The sequence below is a fragment of the Capra hircus genome, chromosome 21 (genome assembly GCF_001704415.2).
Source record: "Capra hircus breed San Clemente chromosome 21, ASM170441v1, whole genome shotgun sequence".
NCBI lineage: Eukaryota > Metazoa > Chordata > Mammalia > Artiodactyla > Bovidae > Capra > Capra hircus.
The window spans coordinates 5,787,806-5,812,676 of NC_030828.1; the positions used below are offsets into that span (position 1 = coordinate 5,787,806).

The window sequence follows — 24,871 nt, forward strand, 5'->3', positions numbered from 1 at the left end:
TCTCTTGCTGCTTTTAATATTCTTTCTTTGTGTTTAATCTTTATTAGTTTGATTAGTATGTGTCTTGGCATGTTTCTCCTTGGGTTTATCCTGTATGGGACTCTTTGTACCTCTTGGACTTGATTGACTATTTCCTTTTCCACACTGGGGAAATTTTCAAATGTAATCTCCTCAAAAAATTTCTCATACCCTTTCTTTTCCTATGCTTCTGGGACCCCTATAATTTGAATGTTAGTGTGTTTGATATTTTCCAGAGGTCTCTGAGACTATCCTCAATTCATTCTGCTCCTTCAATTATTATTTTTTATAGCCTACTTTTTCCTCTTTTTCTTTGAAAAAAGGCTTATTTTAAAAACAAATTCCATGTTTTTGATTTTTGTTTTAGATGTTTTAGTTGATTTTTTATTTTTGAGAGTTTAACTTTTTCCGTGTTTTTTATTTTCTTTTTGATCTTTTGCTTTTGGTTTTATGTCTTTGAGAATCTATTAATAATTTTTAGCATCCATTTTCATTTAGAGGTTTTCTTATTGGCTTGATTGCTGTCTTCTTTTTGACTCTCTTTCCTTTTTTCTTTTTCTCCTTTTCCCCTCTTTCCTTCTCTATATAAGTGTGTGACTCTCTTGGAATGAATTTTGGCTGTTGAAACGTAAAAGAGTTAGTCACTCAGTCATGTCTGACTCTCTGTGAACCCATGGACTGCAGCCCATCAGACTGCATGGAATTCTGTTCATGGAATTCTCCACACAAGATACTGGAGTGGGATGTCATGCTCTTCTCCAGGGGACCTTCCTGACCCAGGGATCGAACCCAGGTCTCCCACAATGCAGGCAAAATTCTTTACTGTCTGAGCCACTAGGAAAGTTCACCATTATGAGAGGTATTTCACCATTATGTCTTCTATGCTATGTGGCCTGTGAAATCTTGATGCTATAGTAAGGTGTCATACCTGAAGCCCAGAGGTAGGAGACTCCATGCTAGGACTTTGGACCACAAGAGAGCATTAATAGAACATTAATAGACAAACACCCTCACAATGGCCTCCATTTCAACACTAAGTCCAAGCCCCACCCAAAAGCCAGCAAGCTCTGGTTCCAAGTGTCCCACACCAACCCTTCAACAAAACAGGAGCACAACCCTGCACATTAGCAGACAGGCTGCCCAAAGCCATACTGAACCCATAGACATCTCCAAACACACTAGTGGACACAGTACTGCCTTTAAAAGAGACAAGATCTAGCTCCATCCACTAGAACACAGTCACAAGTCCCCCAAAGCAGGAAACTTTCAGAAGGCATTCGCTCAGCCCCACCCAGGGGAAGCACACTCCACAATTAACAGAAACTACAACTTTCCAAACTGCAGAAAGGAGACCCCAAGCACAGTAAGTTAAACACAATGAAAAGACAGAGAAACATCCAGCTAATGAAGGAACATGGTAAAAACTCATAAGATGAAACAAATGAAGAGGAAGTAGACAATCTGCCTGAAAAGGAATTCAGAGTAATGATAGTAAAGATGGTCCAAAATCTTGAAAATAAAATGGAGGCATGGATAAATAGACTAGAGGCACAGATTGAGAAGATGCAAGAAATATTTAACAAGCACCTTGAATAAAGAACAGACCATCAACAATGGACAATGCAATAATTGAGTTTAAAAATATACTGGAGGGAACCAACAGTAGAGTAACTGAGGCAGAAGAATGGATAAGTGAGATGGAAGATAGCATGGTGGAAATAACTGAAACAGAGCAAAATAAAGAGAAAAAGAATAAAAGTGATGAGGACAGTCTCTGAGACTGTTTAACAGACAGCATTAAACATAACAACATTAGAATCATAGGAGTCGCAAGAGTCAGACACAACTGAGTGACTTTGACTTGACTTTACTAAAATGAGAAGGGAGATAGCCACCCAACCTCATAAAGCCCAGACAGCCACATACAACATAAATCCAAGGAGAAACATGCCAAGACAGATATTAATCAAACTAACAAAAATTAAACACAAAGAACAAATGTTAAAAGCACCAAGGGAAAAGCAACAAATAACATACAGGCGGGTCCCCATAAGGCTAATGGCTGATTTTCAACAGAAACTCTACAGGCCAGAAGGAAATGGCAGGACATACTTAAAATGATGAAAGGGAAAAACCTACAACCAAGATTACTCTCCTCAGCAAACATCTCATTCAAAATTGATGGAGAAACCAAGTTTTACAAACAAGCAAAAGTTAAGAAAATTTAGCACAACCAAACCAGCTTTACAACAGATGTTAAAGGGACTTCTGTTGGCTGGAAACACAAAAAGAAGAGGCCTACAAAAAGAGTCCCCAGACAATAAAGTAAATGGTAACAGGATACCAATAATTACCTTAAGTGTAAATTGGCTAAACCCTCCAACCAGAAGATACAGATTGGCTGAATGGATACAAAAACAAGACCCCTATATATACTGTCCAAGAGAAAACCCACCTCAGACCTAGGTGCTTACAGACTGAAATGAGGGGCTAGAAAAAGATATTCCATGTAAATAGAAATCAAATGAAAGCAGGAGTAGCAATACTCATATCAGATTAAAGAGACTTTAAAGACCATTACAAGAGACAAAGATGGACACTACATAATGATCAAGGGATCAATCCAAGAAGATATAACAATTATATATACACCCAACATAGGAGCACCTCAATATATAAGGCAAATGCTAACATCTGTTAAAGGGAAAATCAACAGTAAAACAGTAGTAGTGGGGGACTTTAATATCGCACCCACACCAATGGACAGATCATTCAGATAGAAAATAAGGAAAAACAGGCTTTAAATGATACATTGGACCATTTAGACCTAATTGATATCTACAGGGCATTTCATCCAAAAACAATAGATTTCACTTTTTTCTTAAGTGCGCATGGAGCATTTTCCAGGATAGATCACATTTTTGGATCACAGATGAAGCCTTTTCAAGACTTTTCAATTACCCCTACCATAGTTTGGCCTGAAGGAGTCAAACTACAAGGAGGGAACACATCAGCAGAAAGTTGGATTAAAGATTTACCTAGCGTGGCCCCACCCACCAGAGCAACACCCAGTTTCCCCACAGTCAGTCCCTCCCATCAGGAAGCTTCCACAAACCTCTTATCCTCATCCATCAGAGAGCAGACAGAATGAAAGCTACAATCACAGGAAACTAACCAAACTGATCATATGGATCACAGCCTTATCTAACTCATGAAACTATGAGCCATGCCAAGACAGATGGGTCATGATGGAGAGTTCTGACAAAACATGGTCCACTGGAGAAGGGAATGGAAAACCACATCAGCATTCTTCCCTTGAGAACCCCATGAACAGTATGAAAAGGCAAAAAGATATGACACTTAAAGATGAACTCCCCACGTTGGTGTTAGTGGTGGTTTAGTCGCTAAGTTGTGTCCGACTGTTGTGACCCCATGGACTGTAGCCTGCCAGCCTCCTCTGTCCATGGGGATTCTCTAGGCAAAAATACTGGAGTTGGTTGCCAGTTCCTTCTCCAGGGGATCCTCCTGACCCAGGTCTCCTGCATTGCAGGCAGATATTGGAGAAGAGCAGAGAAACAGCTCCAGATGGAATGAAGAGGCTGAGCCAAAGCAGAAAGCATGCCTAGTTATGGATGTGTCTGGTGGAGAAAGTAAAGTCTGGTACTGTAAAGAACAATATTGCATAGAAACTTGGAATTTTAGGTCCATGAATTAAGACAAATTGTAAGTGGTCAAACAGGAGGTGGCAAGAGTGAACATTGACATTTTAGGAATCAGTGAACTAAAATGGACTTGAATGAACGAATTTAATTCAGATGACCGTTATATCTACTACTGTGGGCAAGAATTCCTTAGAAGAAATGGAGTAGCCCTCATAGTCAACAAAAGAGTCCAAAATTCTTGGGTGTACTTGGGTGCAATCTCTAAACAACACAGTGATCTCTGTTTGTTTCTAAGGCAAACCATTCAGTATCACAGTAATCCAAGTCTATGCCCCAACCACCAATGCTGAAGAAGCTGAAGTTGAACAGTTTTATGAAGACCTACAAGGCCATCTAGAACTAACACCAAAAAAAGGATGTCCTTTTCATCACAGGTGACTAGAATGCAAAAGTAGGAAGTCAAGAGATACCTGGAGTTAACAGGCAACTTTGCCCTTGGAGTACACAGTGAAGCAGAGCAAAGGCTTGCACAGTTTTGCCAAGAGAACGCACTGGTCATAGCAAAATCCTCTTCCAGCAACACAAGAGGTGACTCTACACATGGACATCACCAGATGGTCAATACTGAAATCAGACTGATTATATTCTTTGCAGCCAAAGATGGAGAAGCTCTATATAGTCAGCAAAAACAAGACTGGGAGCCTACTGTGGCTCAGATCATGAGCAAAATTTAGATGTAAGTTGAAGAAAGTAGGGAAAACCACTAGGCAATCCAGGTATGACTTAAATCTAATACCTTACAATTACACAGTGTATGTGACAAATACATTCAAGAGATTAGATCTGATAGACAGCCAGAAGAACTATTCATGGAGGTTTGTAACACTGTACAGGAGGTGGTGATCAAAACCATCCCCAAGGAAAAAAAAATGCAAAAAGGCAAAATGACTGATTGAGGAGGGCTTACAAGTAGCTGAGAAAAGAGAAGCAAAAGGCAAAGGAAAAAAGGAAAGACACATGCATCTGAATGCAGAATTTCAAAGAATAGCAAAGAGAAATAAGAAGGCCTTACTAAGTGATCAGTGCAAAGAAATAGAGGAAAACAATAGAACGGGAAAGACTAGAGATTCCTTCAAGAAAATCAGAGATACCAAGCGAACATTTCATGCAAAAAAGAGCACAATGAAGGTCAGAAAAAATATGGACCTAACAGAAGCATAAGGTTTTAAGAAGAGGTGGCAAGAAGACACAGAGAAACTATGCGAAAAAGATCTTAATGACTCAGATAACCATGATGGTGTGATCACTCACCTAGAGCCAGACATCCTGGAGTGCAAAGTCAAGTGGGCCTTAGGAAGCATCACTGCAAACAAATCAAGCCTGGTATATTTTAAAAAAATTGAAATAATTTCAAGTCTCTTCTTTGACCACAACATTGTAAGACTAGACAGCAACTGCGGGGGGGAGGGGGGAGAAACTATATAAAAACACATATGCGTGGGGCTTCCCAGGTACTGCTAGTGGTAAAGAATTCTCCTGCCAATGCAGGAGATGCAAAAGATTCAGGTTCAGTCCCTCTGTCAGGAAGCTCCCCTGGAGGATGAAATGGCAACCCACTCCAATACTCTTGCCTGGGTAATCCCATGGACATTGGAGCCTGGTGGGCTACAGTCTATGGGGTCACAGAGTCAGACACAACTGAGTGACTGAACATGCATGGAGGCTAAAAAACCCTTCTGAATAACCTACATATCACTGAAGAAATCAAAAGGAAAATCAAAATTTGCCTAGAAACAAATGACAATGAAAACATGATAACTCAAAACATATGGGACACAGTAAAAGCAATGCTAAAAGGAAATTTATAGCAATACAAGCCTAGCTCAAGAAACAAAAGAGACATCAAATAAAAAAAACCTAACCTTATATCTAAAGCAACTAGAAAAAGAAGAATTTAAAAAATACTCAAAATTAGTAAAAGGAAAGAAATCATTAAGATTAGAGTAGAAATAAATGAAAAAGAAATGGAGATAATAGCAGAGATTAATAGAACGTAAAATTGTTTCTTTGAGAAAATATATTTTACAAACCGTTAGATAGACTCATCAAGAAAAAAAGGAAGAAGCCTCAAATCAATAAAACTAGAAATGAGAAAGTAGAAGTTACAACAGATAACAGAAATACAAAGGATCATAAGAGATTACTTTGAACAACCACATGCCAATAAAATGGACAGCCTAGACGTAATGGACATATTCTTACAAAATTTAGCTTTCCAAAAGTGAACCAGGAAGAGATAAAATATGAACAGACCAATCATAAATGTGAAAATCTCCCAGCAAACAAAAGCCCAGGGACAGATGACTTCACAGATGAATTCTACCAGAAATTTAGAGAAAAGCTAACCACTATCCTGCTCAGATTCTTCCAGAAAATTGCAGAGGATGGAGAACTTCCAGCTCTTTCTATGAGGCCACCATCACCCTGATACCAAAACCAGATAACAGTGCAACACAAAAGGCCACTGTGACTGATGAACATAGATTCAAAAATTCCAAACAAAATTTAGCAAACAAAATCCAAAAGGTCATGTATCATGAATCAAGTGGGCTTTATACCAGGGATGCAAGCAGTCTTCAATTTATACAAATCGGTCAGTATGATACACCATATTAACAAATTGAAATATAGAAACCATATGATCGTCTCAATAGATGCAGAGAAAACTTTTGACAAAATCCAACACCCATTTATGATAAAAACTCTCCAGAAAGTAGGCATAGAGGGAACATACCTCAGCATAAGAAAGGCCACATATGACAAACCCACAGCAAACGTTATTCTCAATGGTGAAAAAATTGAAAGCATTTCCTCTAAAATTAGGAATAAGACAAGCATGCCCACTCTCACCACTATTATTTAACATAGTTTTGGAAGTCCCAGCCAAAGCAATCAGAGAAGAAAAAGAAATAAAAGAAATCCAGATTGGAAAAGAAGAAGTAAGGCTCTCAGTGTTTGCAGGTGGCATGGTTCTTTATTTTTTTATTTTTATTTTTTAATTTTTTATTTTTTTTAAATTTTAAAATCTTTAATTCTTACATGCGTTCCCAAACATGAACCCCCCTGGGATGATTTGGGAGAATGGGAATTATAACATGTATACTGTCATGTAAGAATTGAATCGCCAGTCCATGTCTGACATAGGGTGCAGCTTGCTTGGGGCTGGTGCATGGGGATGACCCAGAGAGATGTTGTGGGGAGGGAGGCATGGTTCTTTAAATCGGAGAAGGCAACGGCACCCCACTCCAGTACTCTAGCCTGGAAAATCCATGGGCGGAGGAGCCTGGTAGGCTGCAGTCCATGAGGTAATAGAAAACCCTAAAGCTGCCACCAGAAAATTACTATGCTAACCAATAAATATAGCAATGTCACAGGATATAAAATTAATACACAGAAATCCTTTGCATTCCTATACACTAACAATGAAAAATCAGAGAGATTAAGGAAAAGATCCCATTCACTATTGCAACAAAAAGAATAAAAATATTTAGGAATAAGCTTACCTAAAGAGAGAAAAGCCCTATATGCAGAAAACTATAAGACACTGATGAAAGAGATTAAACTTGACACAAACAGATGGAGAGATACACCGTTTTCTCAGATAGGAAGAATCAATATTGTGAAAATGAATATACTACCCAAAGCAATCTATAGATGCAGTGCAATCCCTATCAAACTACCAATGGCATTTTTCACAGAACTAGAACAAATAATTTTACAGTTTGTATGGAAACACAAAAGACCCTGAATAGCCAAAACAATCTTGAGAAAGAAGGATGGAGCTGGATGAATCAACCTTCCTGACTTCAGACTTTACTACAAAGCTACAGTCATCAAGATAGTATGGTACTGGCACAGAAATAGAAGTATAGATCAGTGGAACAAAATAGAAAGCCTGGAGATAAATCCACGCACCTAAGGGGACCTTATCTTTGACAAAGGAGGCAAAAATATACAATGGAGAAAAGACAGTCTCTTCAATAAGTGGTGCTGCAAAAACTGGTCAGCTTTGTGTAAAAGAATGAAATTAGAACACTTCCTAACACCATACACAGAAATAAACTCAAAATGTATTAAAGACCTAAGTGTAAAACCAAACCTATAAAACTCTTAGAGGAAAACATAGGCAGAGCACTCTTTGACATAAGCCAAAACAAGATCCTCTATGACCCACTTCCTGGAATAATGGAAATAAAAACAAAAATAAACAAATGTGACCTAATTGAACTTAAATGCTTTTGCACAATGAAGGAAACCATAAGCAAGGTGAAAAGACAACCCTCAGAATGGGCAAAAATAATAGCAAATGAAGCAACTGACAAAAAACTCATCTCCAAGGTATACAAAGCAGCTCATGAAGCTCAATACCAGAAAGACAAGCAACCCAATAAAAAAGTGAGCGGAAGACTTACACAGACATTTCTCCAAAGAAAACATACAGATGACTAATAAGCACATGAAAAGGTACTCAACATCACTCATTATTAGAGAAATGCAAATCAAAACTACAGTGAGGTATCATCTCACGCAGGTTGGAATGACCATCATCAAAAAGTCTACAAACAAATTCTGGAGAGGGTGTGGAGAACAGGGAACTGTTTTGAACTGTTTGTGGGAATGCAAATTTGTGCAGCCATTATGGAGAACAGTGTGGAGGTTCCTTTAAAAACTAGGACTAAAACTACCATATGACCCAACAATCCTACTACTGGGCATGTACCTCAATGTTCATTGTGGCACTATCTACAACAGCTAGGATGTGGAGGCAACCTAGATGTCCATCAAGAGATGAATGGATAAAGAAGATGTGGTACATATACACAAAGGAATATTTCTTAAGTATAAAAAGGAATGCATTTGAGTCAGTTCTAATGAGGTAGATGAACCTAGAGCCTTCACTTATACAAATTGAAGTTAGAGAAAGATAAATACATATTAATGCATATATATGGAATCTAGACAGATGGTACTAATGAACCTATCTACAGGCCGCAAGGGAGACGCAGACAGAGAAAAGACTTTTGGACACCTTGAGGGAAAGAGAAGGTGGGGTGACTTGAGAGAGTAGCACTGAAACATACATTACCATATGCAAAGGAGAGAGCTCTTGGTAATTTGCTGTATGACACGGGGAACCCAAGGGCTTCCCTGTAGCTCATATGGTAAAGAATCTGCCTGCAATGCAGGAGCCCTGGGTTTGATCCCCAGGTCAGGAAGATCTGCTGGAGAAGAGAATGGCAATTCACTCCAGTATTCTTGCCTGGAGAATCCCATGGACAGAGGAGCCTGGCGGGCTATAGTCCATGGGGTTGCAAAGAGTTGGACACAACTAACTGAGCAACTAGCACACAGGGAACCCAAAGCCAGTGTTCTGTGACAACCTAGAAGGGTGGGATTGAGAGGGAGGTTTAAAAGGAGGGAATATATGTATACCTATGGCTGATTCCTGTTGATACATGGCAGAAACCATCATAATATTGTAAGGTAATTATCCTCCAATTCAAAATAAAGAAAAATGGCTGAAATTTTTTTCCATATTTGATGAGAACACAAGCCCACAGATCCAAGAATTTCAGTGAATCCCAAGAATCATGAAGAAATCCAGACCAAAGCTCATCATAATCAAATTGCTTAAAAGTGGTGAAGAAGAGAAGATCTTCAAAGAGCATATTTCTCATTAGAAACAATGCAAGTGATAAAAGACCATGGAGCAGCATCTTTAAAGCACTGAAGGGGAAAAAAAGCCTGCCACCTTAAAATTCTACACCCTTTTAATAGGAAAAAAAAGAAAAATACTACCTACTAGATGCTGTGAAAAAGAAAACTCTCATAGCCAGGAGTTTTAGGGGAACGAATATTGTGAAGACATTACAACTCCAAAAATGTGGAGGGAGCTCTTGCAAACTCCACTCATGCATGCCAGTTGGGAACACTCCCTGAAGTCCTGGCTCCCCCAAGGCCGTGCCCATGAGGAGGACTTCCTTGGCAAGGAACGTAGCTTGCATTCCTACACGAGCCTTCAGTGGGTAGCTTGGAAAAGCACAGAAACATTAATGAGACAAGTGGGCTGTGTGTGAATGCATATGTGTGAATCTTTTGTCTTAAAATTTTCTAGAACTTCAAGCCTATTACAAAAAAGACAATACTAATGCAGTGTAACAGCATGGACGCTGCCAGGGGAATCAAACGACGAAACCCATCAGCGTTTCAGGAGTTGAACATTTTCTTTTTCTGGAAAGCAGACCATAAAAATAAGGAGAAAGGAAACTGGATAGATTCTATTTTGAGAAGAGCACTAACCACCGTGACTCCTGGTGGGCAGTTCTTATTTTGCTGCTGTCTCTTATAAGGAACGAAATCTTGTCCTTGGCGGAAGGTAGAGGCTGCGGGCTCAGGGGATCACACTCTCACGGACGCTCCTTCGTCATTGTGTGGGCTTCCCTGGCGGCTCAGACAGTAAAGCGTCGGCCCACAATGCGGGAGACCCGGGTTCAATCCCTGGGTTGGGAAGATCCCCTGGAGAAGGAAATGGCAACCCACTCCAGTACTCTTGCCTAGAAAATTCCATGGATGGAGGAGCCTGGTGGGCTACACTCCATGGGGTCGCAAAGAGTCAAACACGACTGAGCGACTTCGCTTAGGGTTCTGAGCTAGGGTCTGCTGATGGCTTTCAGAGGATTTGTAAACAGGGATAGGGAAAAGATCACATCTCTTTTTTCTCCAGTCTGTAACCAAAATGAGTATTTCCTTTGATTATGAGAGTCAGTGATAAGCCTCAGGAGTCTCAGCAGTACCTGTGACATCATGTGATCAGGAACCACAGATACTTCTTAAACTGCATGACTGTTCTAGCAGCTGTTTGGAAGTATCATTTATGCTCATGATTGCTTCAAAATTTTAATGGTTACTAGATCTAAGGCCAGATCTTCTTATGTAATGTGTTGACAAGGAAACACATGTTTCACTTGCTATATCACAAATTTTTGAATTACTTTTGAACTTAATTGTTTGATTGCTAACTTTATGTATTTTATAATCATGCACTGACAAGTATTATTCCAAGAAGGGTTCACAGGCTCCACCCTGTGCCTCAGAGCACAAGGCCAATTGCTTAGTGCTAGGCAGTGACCAGTCAGAATTTACCCACTGAGGGATGAACTGCTTTTCTTTGACTGTTCCTCTTCTTTAGATGGAATTTCCAATACAGAATATCCTTCTGATTGGACTTCCATGGGATGTTCTTCTTTTGACATTCAAAATTCGTAGCCATTTTAAGACCAATCAGAAATTAAGAGCCACTTCCTTCCCCAAGGGTGTAGGGTAACTTTGGAAAAACATTGCTACAGTTGCTTTGGGAGCAGCCTGGCTTAAAATATTTCTGCTTCCTTAAACGTTTCCATCAGGGAATGAAGACAAATTAAAATATAGTCCATTTTCATTTCTAGGGCCCTGGAGATCCCCACACCATCACCATTGCATCTTTCATGTCTGTCTGCAGAATACGGGTATTGTAAGGCTCAAAGCTGTCTGTGGAAATATGAACTACCAAAAGAAAAAAAATTGGCATCAATAGCTGGCATTTGTTGCAGAAGTTATTGGCAAATATAGCTGTCTCCTCTTTTAGCCAATGGTAATGTGATGTTTTTAATTCAATAAAGCATTTCAAGAAAGTCCAAACATAAAAGTTATAAACATTGGATGGTAAATATTTATTAGAAAGGGGAAATGAACTTTATGCAATTAGCCCAATCCATCTTTTTTTTATGATTACAAGTTCCTCCTGTCTCTGTCAGCAAAGTTACTTACAAAGTCATTATTTAGCAAGACCTTAAAGCTATTTAAACTCAGATATGCTGCCAGGTGAAACAAGGGTGAGAAGGCCAGAATAGGATTGTCAGCTGAAAGGAAGAGTGGGGAGTTAGGGCATCGTTCTGCCAATGATCGTGGCCTCACAAAGCCCTCACCCCATTTCAACATAAAAGAGGAATTTTTTATTATTATATATTTATTATATATTATAACATTCTATTTAGTACCCAAAAGTCTTAAAAGAGGAATTTATCTGCCCCCACCCCTCACCTGGTTCCTAGAGATTCTCAGTTGAAAGGTGCATCCTTCCACCTTTTCTGTATCTCAGCAACACATTGCACCACCGCTGCTCCAAGTCCATGCCTGACTGCCCCACAGGGAAAGGAAGGTGTCGGGAAGTGATGCACAGCGGCCTCACTGGTTGACTTGAGCAGGGGTGTCCCGATGTGTGATGGTGTTGGGTCCATCTTGTGAGTCCATCTCACAAAGGACTGAGATGTGCTTATTCCATTATTTAAAAATATATATATATATTGAGCATGGAAGTTGTAAGCCAGTTGTTGCAAGGAGGCAACAGTGTCTAGAATGGCGTCATTAGAGAGTCATGCATTCTTTTCTACCTAATGTTTGCTCCTTTGCTCTTTTCCATTTAATTATCTTGGCCTTCATTCAGCACAGGGTGGAGCTGCTGTCCATATCACACAGTGGTTAAGATGAGTTGTGCAGTCATGCTTATGGTCTCTCTATGCCTCAGTTTTCTAATCTGCAAAATGAGAAAAATAATTCTACTTACACAGCATAGGGTTGTTATGAGGGTTAAGGAACAAATTAACTGGAGCCCTTAGCACATAGTAGATGCTCAATAAGCATTAGCTATATTGTTTTTTTCCATCAACTCATTTCCTAGAGTCAGTGGTAGAGGAGATGTTGTTTAGCTGACAGTCTCACTGGCTGGTCTTCTTCTGCATCTGTCCTCACCACTCCTCCTTTCATCCCGGGAGCCTGTGACCTCTAGGAGCTGCTCTCCAGGGTCCAGCATCTCTCTCTCTCGGTGTGCTTCCAGCGCCCAGACTGGGAAGCCTCCTTCTGTCCTTCCCCGAGTCCCAGGGAGATTCTCATGGTCATCTTGATGGATGGAAATCCCTGTGGTGGGCAGAGAGCACAGGGTGTCGGGATTCCACCTTGGAACCAACAATATTCTTTTCTGTGATGCTGGTTATTTCTAACCCTGGTGGATCATTGGCATCTCCTGCATGGAAGAAGGTCAATATATGTGCCCCACTCCGGATCTTCTCTGTTAGGATCGCTGGGGGATGGCCTTCAGCTGTTTCTTTTTATTCAGCTTCCCCAGGGAGTCTTATGCTCAGCCTGATCTGGAACTGCTGATCTAAGTGAAACCTGCCCCCTTCATGCCAGCGTACCTGGCCGGGGTTGAGGGTTCAGGTGATGGCTGGCAGAACAGGAGCCTTGCCCTGCCGCTTTCAGGCAGACAGGGCCCCGTGGTAGGACGCTGGGCTGGGCGCCAGGTTGAAAGCCGTCTTGCCTGCCTCAGTCTCAGCTTCCTGCCCAGCGTCTGCCGCCTCTCTCAAAACTGTTGAACTTTGGCAGCAGATGGCCCCAATTTTCCAGAAGTGTTTGAATGCAAGCAGTGGACTGCCTCCTCAAAGTGCTCTCCAGACTTAGCAAGTTGTGTGTTATCCTTCACTTCTTGCCTGCCCTCCTTGCCAGTTCAGTGCCCGGTGCCCCGGCCGTGGCCTCTCCCAGTGGCCCCCACCCTAGGTGTCCCCAGCCAGGTGACAGCCTCTGCAACTTTGGGAACACAGAGGAGGTGACCAGCCTTCCAGAAGTGGGGCTGGCACGCCGGCCTGGGGGAAGGCTTCAAACCGTAAGTAGTATGTGTGGAAATTTTGGATGAGTAATTTTTTTCATCCAGCTCTTAGAATTTCATTTTATCTCCCTTTTGGCTTGTGTTATCAGCAACACATTTCTGAGGGTTTTTACATAACCTTCCCATTCATTATTGTTCTGAGCCAGAGCTCCTCTCCAAACAGTGCATGGAGAGGGTCAGAATGGCCTACGAGGGACACCACCAGGTGCAGAAAAGGACAAAGCCTTGAAGGCGTGAGCAGGAGTGTCCTTCTCCTGGGACACTCAGGTCTTCCACGTGTTTCCGTGGTATTCCAAGGAAGCTCTGCCCAGGCTTATTTGTCATGTAGCACCTTGAGGAATTGTGCAGCAAAATGTTCTCAGTAGACTTTCACCAAACCTTAAATGTGGCCAGTGAGCTAACAGATGCTAGACCCTGGGAAGTGGAGAGAGGAGATCGGGAACCCATGGGCAGTGTAACCAATGGATAAGAGTGTATTCTGCGGTCAGGACAGATCCTAGCCCTGCAGTTTAGGCGAGTCACTTCATTCTATTTCCTCTTCGCAAAATGTGAGTGGTGATAGTTTCTGTCTCATGGCATTGTGTGAGTAGTAACGAGGAGTCCTGGTGGGGCTCTTAGCCTCATGCCTGGGCTAGGTAAATTCTTAGAACGCGTCACCTTTCTCTCTCTCTGCTCGAGCCTTGCATTGCTTGGCAAGTGAATCTGTTTGTTCATTCGTGCACTCATTCAGCACATGGTCTTTGTATCTGTACCCTGTCCTGCCAGTTGTGTGCTAATAAGATGAGGAGGCAGACACAGCTGATGCTCCCCAGGAGCTCAGGATGGAGAGCTGGAGGGTGGGGGGTGAGACCCCTGGGCCTGTCACCCTCAGGACCAGTTAGGTGGGAACTCTCTTAGAGCCCTGATGGGTTCTTCCTGGGGGGAATGTGCAAGAGCAGGAAAAACTTCACAAGGGTGGGGAGGAATATGGCAAGTGATGTCCTGGCTCTGTTATTAGCTCTCTGGTCTCTTCCCTGACCTCCCTGAGGACCACCGGATCCCCACACCTTCTCCTAGGCTGTCTGAGCTGTGTCAGTCTGAACATTCAAGAAATGAGCTTGTTGCGAGTTGAAAGGCATTTCTCTCATAATAAATTCGAGCATCTCTTCATATATGGAAAAGTCAGGTGTGTGCTCTTTTCTGTGAACTGTTTGCTGAAACCTTTTTTTTATATTGGATTGTTGATTTTTTTAAGTAATTTGTTGGAAGTTTTAATTATTAAGGAAATTGGTGCTTTAGCTGAAATATGAGTTGCAAATGGTCTATTTTTTCAGTTTGTGTTTTACTTTATCTTATTTTATGTCAGGCAGAAGGGGTGTGTGTGTGTGTATAAAGTGAAATATATAAATCTCCTTTTAAGGCTTCTGGGTTTTAAACCATGTTTAGAAAGGTCCTTCCCATTCCTAAACTATAAATAAGTTTAATTTTCATGGCTTCTAGTATTTTTATTACTTAATTTTTATGTTTAAATCCTAATCCAGTGATCATTTATTTTAGTGTAAGGTGTGAGGTAGGGGTCTAACCTCACTTTGCTTCCAGATAGCTGCTCAGGTGCTCCATACTGTTTATTGAATAATTCATTTCTCCCCATAAATTTGAAATACTATCTTTATAATATACATTTCTGCATATCTTATATTTTAAAAATATTTCTGGATTTTCCAGTCTGTTCTACTAATGTAATCATATGCTTCTTAATATTTACATGACTGTAACTTTATAAAATATTTTAATACACTAAACATATGCTGTTTCAAAATTTTACTGGCTGTTATTTCTTGTTTGTTTTTCCATGTGGTCTTTAGAAACTGCTTTTATAGTTCTAAATTACATTGGTATTTTAAATTGTTACATTATTTTATAGATTAACTTAGGGAAAATATATAATTTTATATATACTGTTCCTTTACATCCACTCAGGATGTAAAGGAATCTACCCCTCCTTGGGGGAATTTTAAAGTTTTTTTTTTTTTTTTATGTAGATCTTACAAGTTTCTTAATATATTTGACTTTCAAAAGTTTTTTTCTAGTTTTTCCCCCAAATTTGCCTGATCATATTCAATAGTATCTTGCTGCTAGCTTGTTTATGTGATCTCATCTTCTATTTTTTTAAGATATTTTATAGAGAGTTAATATATAGTCTCTATACAAAGAACTGACTCATTGGAAAAGACCCTGATGCTGGGAAAGATTGAAGGTGGGAGGAGAAGGGGACGACAGAGGATGAGATGGTTGGATGGCATCACCGGGTCAATGGACATGAGTTTGAGTAAACTCTGGGAGTTGGTGAGGGACAGGGAAGCCTGGCGTGCTGCAGTCCATGGGGTCACAGAGAGTTGGACACGACTGAGTGACTGAACTGAACTGATTGTATATTCAGCATCTGATAATTCTATTATATAAACACTTTGAGAATTTAAATCTTTTGCTTATTGTTTCTGCTGTCACTCATGTTTCTATGCTTGACTGTGAGTTTACCCTTTATTGAAGGTAACCAGGAAATTCTGAGAGCCTGAGTGATAGTTGTTTCCTTCAGGGAGAATTTATATTTATCTCAATCAAAGCCAGGAAAGGCCACCAATCCTTTTGGACTGGTTAATACTCTTCCAGATTCCCTGGTGTAATCTGGGTATCTCAGGTAGATCTTGTGACCTTGCCACCAGTCCAGAACTTATTCTCCCAAGTCTAGTGTGAAGATCAGAGCTGGGCCTCAGGGCAGCATACCCCTTGTATGTGCTTACCACGGATTGGGATATGTTTGTAACTATGTAAAACCACGGATTGGAGTATGTTTGTATGTATAAATAATCGTGTGTGTATTCTGTGTTTGCTTCTTTGAATAGTTCTTTTTACTTCTAATGAGCTCAGCAGTAAGAGTTATGTTTTACTACAATACTTTGTATTTGTATAGAGGAGGAACAGCCCTGCCTCCCACAGGGTATCTATTCTGACATTTGCTGGAAGCAAAAGTGCCTCAGGCACACTTCTCTTTAGAGTTTCTGTTTCCTCACTCCATGAACATGATGAAATCAGTGCCTTTCCACCTCCTTTCCATTCCTTCCACCACTCAATTTTATTATTTTTATTAGTGGCTAACATTTTATCTTTAAAATTCTTATAAGTTCACTTGTAAGTCTTACAAGTCGCATAGTCATGTCCAACTCTGTAATCCTACGGACTATAGCCTGCCCAGCTCCTCTGTCTATGGAATTCTCCAGACAAGAGTACCAGAGTGGGTTCCCATTTCCTTCTCCAGGAGATCTACCCCACCTGGGGATTAAACCCAGGTCTCCTGCCTTGCAGGCAGATTTTTTACCAACTGAGCCACTAGGGAAGCCCTTAAAATTCTTATATCTCAGTTATTATGTTTATCCCTTATGTTTTGCTCCTTTCCCAGCTAGAAAAGTTGACAAAATTGGGAGATATGGACAATCTCCTATTGCCCCCACCCCTCTGTACCTTCTTTTCCAGCCTGTTTTTATCCATTTTTTTCTGCCTCACCTGGGTTTGTATCTGCATTCTGTTCTCCAGCTTCAGTCCTCCATTGGTTTCTTTCAATGCTTTTATCAATGTTTATTTCCAATCCTTTTCTCATGAGTTTTCCATTAATGTCTTTGTTGAGTGAAGTTTATCCTCTAGTATTTTTTCCAAAAGAGGACTTAACTCTTTATATGTTCAAAAATGTTTTCCAGTTACCTAAATATTTAAGCAGATGTTTAGTTATTAGACACTTCTTGGGTTGAATTTCTTCTTTGTGTTTGTCTAAGCATTGCTTTACTGCCTCTTGGCAGTGAATGCTGCTATAGTGGAATGGGCATTTAGCCTAATATCTTCATCCAGTATCTGTGAACGGCTCCCTCTTTGGGAGGGTGAGGAAGAGTCTCTGTCTGCCTAAAATGTAATTTTGCTTTATCTCTGAGATCAACTTTATTAGGACTTGCCTCTGTATTCATCATTCTTCGCCTTTTTTCCTGAAACAGAGCTTTGTCTTTCAATCTGAGACTGAGATCTTCTTTCATTTAAGGATAGATCTTGAATTTATATTCAAATACCTTTCCTGTTGTATTACTTTAGTTGTACTCTTTAGCAGTCCCATGCTCCTGATCCAGCTTGGGGTCCTTGACCTCGATAATCATCTGCCTCTTCATTGGGAAAGTAGAGAAGAGAAAGCCCCTCCTCCCTGCCTCCCACTTCTGCTTACGTCAGCTCTCCTTTGTGTGTCTTCCATATCTGTTGTTTCCTCTTACTTTTTAAAAATTACTCGTTCATTTCTATTTTATTATATTCACTTTTTCTCAATCATTAGCTCTGTGTACCTCCCTGTGTGCTCAGTGGCATGTCTCTTCTTCATGCCGCTTTCAATGTGGTCATCGTTGGTCATCTGACTTTATTTTCTCTTACATTTCTTGATCAAGTTCTAATAGCTCATATTTTATGTCCTTTGACAAGACCATCTTTTTCCTGAGTTCTTGTGTATTGGCTTTTTGCAAATGCAAATTTTAAAAAGGCACAACTACTGTGTTTTTAAAACTTTAATAGTACTATGGTTGGACATTAATTAATTGTAGCCATTCCATGATCATATTGTCTGATGAGTATTCTTCATCTGCTTTCTCCCTCCTGCTTTTTCTCTCTTTTTTATTTGTAGTATCTTAGTTCTATCCTGTACTGCTTCTTACCTACTATTGTTCACTCTGAGTTATTCCTGGACCAGCTGTTTATAGGATGTTCATGTCAGGAACATCCTGGTTTCATCCTAGCAGGAACTCTCCTTATGAGAAGAGAGAGAGAGAGAGAGAAAGAGAGTGTGTGTGTGTGTGTGTGTGTGTGTGTGTGTCCCAACTTACAAGGACTGCTCAACATTTAGAGTCTCTTTCCAGCTTTGAGATATGACTTCCAGCACATATGGTTTATTTGTATTTCCTTGTGAAGCTCTGATTTACCTGCTTCTCCCTGTGATAAGTCCAGATAACCTTCCATCACCAGTCTAAGTGTTTATTTATTTATGTAATGGTCTTATTGAATTATAATATGCATACAGAAAAGTACACAAATCCCTAAGTTTAGGGCTTGATTAGTTTTTATAAGGTGAATGCACCTGTGTAGGTACCACACGGGTCAAGAATGAGAATATAAATCTTGATAAGTGAATTCCCAGTCCTGTGTTTCTGACCCAGCTCAGGGCCCTTAAAGTCTGCAAATGTCTACCTCTTCATTGGAAAAGTGGGAAATATACAAATAGCTCACACAGCTCAATATCAAAAAAACAAACAACCCAAGCAAAAAAAGGGCAGAGGATCTAACTAGACATTTTGCCAAAAAAGACATATAGATGGCCGAAAGGCACATGAAAAGATGCTCAACATCACTAATTATTGGGCTTCCCTGGTGACTCAGAAGGTAAAGTATCTGCCTGCAATGCAGGAGACCTGGGTTCAATTCCTGGGTCCGGAAGATCCTCTGAAGAAGAGAATGCCGATCCACTCCAGTATTCTTGCCTGGAGAATTCCATGAACAGAGGAGCCTGGCAGGGTACAGTCCATGGGGTCGCAAAGAGTTGGACACGAATGAGTGACTAACATATAATGTATCACTGATTATTAGAGAAATGCAAATCAAAACTACAATGAAGTATTATCTCACACTAATCAGAAAATCATCATCAAAAAATCTACAAGCAATAAATACTGGAGAGTGTAGAGAAAAGGGAACCTTTTTACATTGTTGGTGGGAATGTAAACTGGTATAACCATAATGGAGAACAATCTGGAGTTTCCTTTAAAAACTGAATGTAGAATGACCGTATGATCCAGCAGCCCCACTCCTGAGCATATATCTAGGGAAAACCATAATTTGAAAAGATACATGCACCCCAGTGTTTACTGCAGCACTCTTAACAGTAACCAGGACATGGAAGCAACCTAAATGTCCATCAGCAGAGGAATGAATAAAGAAGATGTGGAACTTATATACAATGGAATACTACTCAGTCATTTAAAAAAAAATAATAATACCATTTGCAGCAACATGGATGGACCTAAAGGTTGTCATACTGAGTGAAGTCAGAAAAAGACAGATATCATGTGACATCACTTTATATGTGAATCTAAAAAATGGTGCAATGAACTTATTTATATAACAGAAATAGAGTCACAAGTGTAGAAAACAAACTTATGGTTACGAGGGGGCAAAAGTGGGGATGGGCAAGTTGGGAAAGACTTATACACACTCCTATATATAAAATAGATAACTAATAAAGACCTACTGTATAGAACAGGGAACTCTACTCAGTACTCTGTAATGATCTGTACGGGCTCAGTTGTGTTTAACTTTTTTGTGACCTCTTTGGACTGTAGCCCACCAGGATCCTCAGACTATGGGATCTTCCAGGCAAGAATACTGGGATGGGTTGTCATTTCCTCCTCCAGGGGGATCTTCTCAACACAGGGATTGAATCCATGGTGCCGGGAGCCAGTGTGAGGAATCCCGCCCATGACAAGGTCATGAGGAAGGAAGCTGACATACGCAAGGTGTGCTCAGACTTCAGGGGCCCCTCTGGAAATTCCTAAGCATGTACCCCAACAAAAACCTGCCGGCTTTTGTGCTCTGCTTTTCCACTCTTCTGACATTCTCTGGAAAAAGTCAATTCAGGGCTTTAGTCTTCTGCATTTGAAAGAGTGTTTCAATCCAAATACCCCTCTGATGGCTTTCTAGCCTGCCTGCAGGACTCAGCTGCGCGTGTGATCGTTTGAGGCCTCCTGACCGAAGAAGGCACAGGAAGCTTAAAACATCCTAGGAATGTAGGAGCTTCTGAGGAGTCAAAATCTTTAGAATAGGACTGATTAAAGGTTTCATTTGTTGAGCCAATGCTTGCTGCTAAATTTTCATATCCTTTATTTTTAGATATAGTTGGTATATAGAAAAACAAGTAGTAGACCTGGTATTAGCAACATTAGATCTTTGAGTTAAGTACCTTCTTTGTTATAACCCACTGCACCTTTGTTCTATAGAGAGGTAACTTTAGCCCTTCAAGGAGATGTAGATTAAAGAAAAACACTTCAGAGGAAACAAAATTAACATTCATTAAGGAAGAGAGCCAAAAAGTGTTAACAATTGGCCAGAAGATAATGTAAATCACCTGAGACCTTTTGTATACAAAATGATATACGGAAAGAGTCTGGGTTGCAAATGCTCCATAATTTTGTGTTACCCATTGATCTCCATGTTTTATCAAAAGTATAAAAGACCTTCTGAACAATAAAGGATGGGACCAGTTTCTCGGACTAGTCTCTCAGCCTGGTTTCTTGGGAATCTGGCTCCCCCCGTGTCTCTGTCTCTCTTCTTCTCTCCCTTTCCCTCCCTCTGCTCTTTACCTTAATTTCAGGCTGAATCTCCACCTGGGGCGCGGAAGCCCGCCAAGTCTACTTACTTGCCCTGGCTGTTAAGACCCGCGCGAAAGGGAGCCTGAGGTGAGGCACCCTTAGATATTCAAGTGAGCGCCGGTGGCCCAACGTAGATGGTGCAAATTCCTTGTCTGGAATTTTATTGGTCTTCCGTGTAACCCAAGCTATTCAGCCCTGTTCCTCCACTTAATCTTCCTACTACACTATAGTTTCTTAATCTAATCTTATATCAGTCAATAAATAAATTTTTCTCACGCCAACGCCGTCCACCCTTCGAATTCCCTGGATCCACCGGGGCTGGACCCCGGCACCATGGCTCCTGTGTCTCTCGCATTGCAGGCTGATTATTCCCCCACTGAGCCATTGGGAAAGTCCAACCTATATGGGAAAAGCATCTAAAAAAGAGTATATATATGTATAACTGATTACTTTACTATACACCTGAAACTAACACAACATTGAAAATCAACTGTATTCTGTCTGCATCTTGACCTGGCCTCCCAGAGTGAACCCGTAATGCTTACTACTAATTATTGCAGGCCTTAAGAATAATAATCCCATCTACTAAAAAGAGAAAAAGAAGGGGAAAGTGGGAAAAAAGAGAGAAAGCTCTGTCATACTTGCCTCCGGGGCTGTTGTGAGCCTCAGGATCACAGATGTCAGGGCATTTTGTCATTTGTAAAGCATGCCTACTGTCCATCTAGAAGGCATCACAGTGACAGTCATGGTGTGGTCCACCCCATTTGTCCAGCTGTGAAAAGGAATCACAGAGGGTGATTGCTTGGCTTGGGCACACAGAGCAATGCTGGTGGCCAAGCTGAGGTCAGAGGCTGTAGCTCTAAAGTCATTTTTTTCCTGCTCATCCTCCTTGTCTGTTTTTAACCTGACTCCCAACACTATAGTTTTCTCTTAGTCATTTTGAACTTCATGTTGAGATCTAATGTGTCCCATTGTTCTAATAGACCCTTATTTATCTGTTCTGCCTTGACAGGTGTTTGGGTTGTTTCCATCTTGGGAACTAATGCAGATACTGTGGCTGTGAACATTCTTGACTGTTTTTGGTGCACATACACACACGTTTCTGTTTGATACATACCTTGGAGTAGAATTGCTGGGTATTAGAATATTCTTCTCTTTACCTTTAGTAAATACTACCAAAGAGTTTTCCACAGTTACAGAACTAAGAATCTCATCAGTTGATGAGAGCTTTCATTGCCTCGCATCCTTGCTGACACCTGGTAGTCTAAGAATCTCATCAGTTGATGAGAGTTTTCATTGCATCGCATCCTTGCTGACACCTAGTAGTCTAAGAATCTCATCAGTTTATGAGAGTTTTCATTGCATGGCATCCTTGCTGACACCTGGTAGTCTCCAGGTCTTTTACTCTAGCCATTTTGGTGGATGTGAAGAGGTAGCTGGTTGGGGTTTTTGGTTTGTTTTGTTTTCGTTTTTTAGCTGGTTGGTTTTAATTTGATTTTCTCTGATGACTAATGAAATCAAGCATCCTTTTGTATTTTCTGTCCATCCTATATGTGTATAGATCCTTTTATGTAAAATGTTTACTCAAATCTTCTGCTCATTTTTCTGTTGGGCCTTTTTCTTGATTGATCAGTGGGAGTTTTTGGCTTTTGTTTTATGTATATTCTGGATACAAATCTTTGTTGGTTCTGTGCCTTACAAATCTTTCTCCCATTGCAAACATCTCTCACTTTCTTACAGTTGTTTTTGATAAACACAAGTTATATATTTTAACATCTCCCTACCCCAGCTCATTTTAATACTTAATATAGTTTTTAAATTCATCCATTGCTTTCCCTTATATTTTATACTTTTTGTGTTCTATTTAAGAAATCTTTGCCTGACCTCATTCTCCTTTTGCTCTGATGATTAGAAAAGTTAAGATTAAACTGTCTATAAATTGCATAATAAACAGTTTGCACCAGTCTTCCTCTCTCTCCTAAGGGGCAGTTAGGTCTCCTAATCCCAAACACTCTTACCCCATAAATTCACCTCCTGGGCCTGCCTTGTCTCATGAAGAGACGTGTCCACAAACTGACACCACCCTCTGGAAGAGCTCTCAGATCAAAGTGCACGAGATCACACATTTAACGAGATGCTGTCAGTCTTTATGGGACCAGCCAGTGCTGGGCTCCAGCCACTCATCTTGTTACTGCTCCATTGAGGGGCAGACAGTGATGGGAATGTGGGGGCTTTTCTGAACCCAAATGTGCAAAATTCCGCTCAACTCATCAGCATCTTTAAGGTCACAGAGCAGCTCCGACATAGTTGAAAAATGAGAAAGGGCCGTGGGCTGCTCTGAGCTCATTGTCGAGCCCCGCGGCTCTGCCTTCCCTCCCTTTGCTCCTTTTTTTCTGTCCTTTCAACATCTAAACATTTTCTGACTTTGGACAGCACAGTCGCACTCTCCTCTGAGCAGATGTTCACGATTACTTGGAACAGCCGGCCCCTGTACTGAGCCTCCACACCCTGGCGAGCCTGCAAGGGGACCCTTAACTGTCACCCTGCCCGAGGTGTGCCTCTTGGGTCAGGTCCCTGAAGGGGACTTCTCCCACTTCACGCAGACCTTGTCGCCCTGACTGGCTCTGACATCGTGGAAGTACTGCGTCTTTCAAGAGCCTTCAGTACATCTGTTCTCAATTTTCAGACCGCAAGGCGAGGGTTTGGGTGCAAGGAGTTTATCTGGGAAGTGATCCCAGGATGCCCTTGAGGGGGCAGGAAAGTGAGGAGGGACTCAGGCAAGGTGCACTGATGTGTGGACAGCAAGCCACCCCTGGGACCCTTGGAGCCTCTCACCCAGGGGACAGGTGTCCTCCATCCCTTGTGGTCGAGATTGCTCCATAGCCAGAGGATAGCCCCTAACAACCGGGAAGTCAGGGAGGCAGCAGGTCATGCAGACATTGTCCTGCAGGGGAGACCAAGGCAGACGGGGAGAACACTGGCCTATGCCTGCTTCAGTTGTTTTGATAAATTGTCTTCTTCTGAGCACTTTCTTGTGTCTGATTAATACAAATGTGAGTCTGTGCTTTTAAATGCCTGTTCCTGTTTCAGCAGAATTATTTTCATTATATATTCATGGATGGTAAGACATTTCTGTAGGTGCAATACTCTAAGAAGTCACACGTGGCTCAGCTGAGCTAGAAAGCAGGTGACCTTGGGGAGGACTGAAGCTTGCCTCTTTCAGCCCAGGGCGGCCCTGAGCCTACATCGCCTGCTGAACTCTGTCTCCTGAGGTCACACAGCTGCTGCACCAGCCTCTGCTCCAGAGCCAGCCGGCCCTGAGGAGGCTTGGTTGCTACAGTTCTTTTCCTGTGTGCTCTGCATGACGTGTGGGAGTCTGCCTTGTATTAATACCTTCCTACATTGAATGTGTCTACTTGTTAAGAGCTTCCAGACTCCATCCTGTGCCAGACACCTCCTAGGCCCTCAATAGCTAGTTCAGGAACTGCTGAGCTCAACCCCCATGAGACCCACCCTCCTAGAAGTAAATGCACGGAATTTTGTTGAGCTAAATGATCTAGTTGAAATGAAGCATCTATTTTTTTGACATGCAGATTCATGACCCTTCCTCCTCCCCTCCTGTTTCGTGTCCCAAATCCAAACCCGTCAGGGGGCCCCGCCTCTGACCCTGCTATGACCTGAGTGCAGAGTTCTCGGCAGTCACGTTCCTTTCCTTGTCAGCAGCATCTGATGTGCGCTGGACTGTGGTGCCTGGTGGAAGGAGATACGTCCTGCAAGACCAAACTGGACCCTCCCCTGGATGGCACAGAGTGTGGGGCAGACAAGGTAACCCCACTTCCCATTGCGCCTAGCAGGCAGCCAGTCCCAAGTCCCCTGCACACTGATGCCTCTTCTGAAAAGTGCACAGGAGCCCCTGACGTGCCCCGGGCCACCCCAGAAATGCCCTGGAGCCCACTTCAGGCAGGGAGGGACGCATTCACCACTCTCCTTTTCCTCTTGTACAATAATCGTTT

At 41.4% G+C, this 24,871-nt stretch overlaps 1 protein-coding gene across 2 annotated transcripts in view; it reads left to right on the top strand.

Annotated features, from left to right (window-relative positions):
• The window catches only part of ADAMTS17 (ADAM metallopeptidase with thrombospondin type 1 motif 17), a 390,832-nt gene that overhangs the window by 220,779 nt on the left and 145,182 nt on the right, over nucleotides 1-24,871 (top strand). For both annotated transcript variants that reach the window (XM_018066305.1, XM_018066306.1), the window contains exon 11: nucleotides 24,582-24,683. In XM_018066305.1, the coding sequence (XP_017921794.1) occupies nucleotides 24,582-24,683 (102 nt within the window). The remainder of the gene's footprint in view (nucleotides 1-24,581; nucleotides 24,684-24,871) is intronic.